The sequence below is a fragment of the Apaloderma vittatum genome, unplaced genomic scaffold (genome assembly GCF_000703405.1).
Source record: "Apaloderma vittatum isolate BGI_N311 unplaced genomic scaffold, ASM70340v1 scaffold44063, whole genome shotgun sequence".
Lineage (NCBI taxonomy): Eukaryota > Metazoa > Chordata > Aves > Trogoniformes > Trogonidae > Apaloderma > Apaloderma vittatum.
In genome coordinates this window covers 846-3543 of record NW_009707222.1, presented here as the reverse complement: position 1 = coordinate 3543, position 2698 = coordinate 846, and the positions used below count along the sequence as shown (strand labels likewise).

Here is a 2698-nt window from a genome sequence, read left to right as displayed (position 1 = left end):
CTGGGGGACTCCACTCGTGACCGGCCACCAACTGCATTTAACTCCATAGATTAGGATACATCAATCCTGAAACATCTCAGGTTACAGATTTTAAAACATAAATAAAATAAAAATCCATGCAAGTCAAATACAAAGACACAAAGCCTGATTCTGCAAAGATTATTCTAAGTTACATGTTATTTATATCTCTACATTAGCAGCTTCACCTCTCACTCCCTATCGCTGAGAAATCCCAAAGCAAGACGCGATTTTTACCTGAAAGCTGTTCTTTTCTCCACTGCTGTGGCTCTCTACTTCCGAAGCTCTGTGACTGTCCTGAGGTGTCTGGGAACGGGGAGGGCTTGATAAAGAGAGAAGCATAAGCAAGAAAGAACCCATTCATTTTTCTGGTGACGTTGTTCATGGCATGCACTAAAAGCTGGTCAGGGAAGCTCACACACACGGTTCTCCCCTTTTGGCTCCAGTGCCCTGACCATAACTGAAGGGATTAATCTGGCAGCAGGTGACATAATCCAGCCATTGTACCCAATCAGGCTTTGATTTTTCTAACAATCTGCCAAGAAGCCTTCTCGACAGGGCTGCTCTGGAGCGGTGCAAACACATGCCTGTGAGGCCGTGCGATCTGGCCCCCGGTACTAAATAATAACGGGCGGCAAATGGGGGGTTGAATTCAAACTACCCAGGTAAGACTCAGAAGTTCTGCGCCCCACTGGCTATTTCAAGTCCTGTAGCTCCATTTTATTTATTTATTTTAAAATAAACCTTAGGCTGCAGACTTTGCTGTCCATCAAAACCAAAAAATTAGTAACACTGAACGAGAATTTGCACTAGACCTAAGCTGGTACGTGTTATACTCCTAGAAATCTGTTATGTTTTGTAAACTACATTTAGGGCAATTGCCTAAGAACCATTGGCTGACGTGCCTCCCAACAAAGCACAAGTTGCTTTGGCATTTAAATACCAGTCTTTGAAATGTGAGAAGCTCCTATCTCTGCCTCTCTGCCACACACCTACGTAAGCATTTTTCTATTTGTCTTTGCCTCCTGTGCAGAAAAACAGCTCCGGGTAACAGCGACCTCTGCTTTCCTCACAACGCAGCCTTGGGTTTACCTGTCACAATGTGAACTTTCTCTTGAGCTGCTCCTTCCAGATTCGTGTTGAGCATCAAGGAGTATCTTCTCCATGTCACCGTTGTGGATGGAAACGGAGGCAGGGACCTGTTCCTGGCCCGTGGGAGTGACCGTGCTGCCGCTGCCATTCCCGTTGCTGCTGAAGTGGAGCTCCACCCAGGAACCTGCTCGGCGGAATTGAAAACAGAACCAGAATAAACCGAGAGCTTTTGCGTAAAAGGCATGTAAAATACGAGCCGGCTGCTCCCCCCCGTGTGACATTACAGCGTGACACGCAGCAGCGCTGGCACTGCCAGCTCGGCTCACAAACACGACGGAACGCCAGGGCGGAGGCGCTTCTGTTCGGAGCCGGGAAGTCTCGCAGAACCGAGCAGGAGCTGGTGGGTACATCGCATCTCCTTCTGCGCCTGAAGATCTGTTATTTTGGGATTTGTTTGGCTGCTACTGTTTCACATAGGTGGCACCTAAATAAAACGATCTCGAGGGCTTTCTCTGCCTAAGTTTGTTTATTGAAAATATTTCAGGCCCAAGAGCCCAACAACTGTGTTTTGTTCAGCCTTTCCTCAGCAAGCATTTTCAGGTGTTCCTGTTAAGCAATGGAGGATATGTGGCAACGACTAGATCACGTGTTTGCTGCTTGCAGTATATTTAACACAGACAGTCACATGTTGCTTTGTTTTTTTTAAGAGTGTGCTGAATAACAATTCTCTTCTGGGTTAGCAGTAACCAGCACACAAGAGGATGTGTAGAAGGAAGAGAGGAGCAATTTTAGCAGAAAGGGAGAAGCTAGCGTGAAATAGAAACATCAAATGAAGAAAGATACTCCGGTTGCAAAGAGATTGAAGGTTCATAAATTAAATTAAACCAGCAAAAAGCCAAACTGCTTAATCTGCATTAATAACATTCATCTCCCTCTTCTAAAAAAAAATCTATTGAATGGAAACTGGGCTACCGAGTCTCGGAGAACATGTTTCTGGACAGCCTCTTCTACCTCACAACTGTTCTGTTGGTTTGGTTTGTGATTTTTTTTTTCTCCTCCCTGTGACCACACGTGGTACGTGTCTGGGTACATGTTTATGCCCAGACAGACTTTTCCCTACTCTTTCTCCCCAAAATTTACGCAAGCGCAAGCTGTTACCAAAGAATGATGACAACCCCTGAAGTTTAAATTCAGAGAGCATCCAGCCAGAGCGATGGCTCCAGCTACCTCGAGAGCACCAGCGGGCTCCCAGCCTGCCTGTCCTCGCTCCCGGCACATCCCACCTCAGCTCCTGCTCCTCCACTCGCAAAAACAGAACAACTCCGCCGCGTGGGCGACACAACAGCAGCTGTACACGTGGTGACAAGCCCTTTTCTGCCGCACAGATGTGTACAGCTGCTGGGGATGCTCCCCTTTCAGCCATCGCCACCTCCTGAAATCCTCCTGGGTACGGCACAGCGAATGCGTGAGAAAACATGGGGATTGAGATTATAACAGAATCACAGAATGTCAGGGGTTGGAAGGGACCTCTGAAGATCATCCAGTCCAACCTTCATCCCAGCACACCCAACCACTACACCACAGCCTC

At 47.3% G+C, this 2698-nt stretch overlaps 1 protein-coding gene across 1 annotated transcript; it reads right to left on the bottom strand.

The window, feature by feature from the left end:
- Positions 1 to 255: 255 nt before the first annotated feature.
- On the bottom strand, positions 256 to 1294 carry LOC104271416 (BCL2/adenovirus E1B 19 kDa protein-interacting protein 3-like; the record flags this gene model as incomplete). The annotated part of the gene is made up of 2 exons (XM_009866076.1): positions 256 to 340; positions 1111 to 1294. Coding segments are annotated over 2 exons (269 nt in total), but the record flags the coding sequence as incomplete, so codon positions are not given.
- Between the last annotated feature and the right edge of the window lie 1404 nt (positions 1295 to 2698).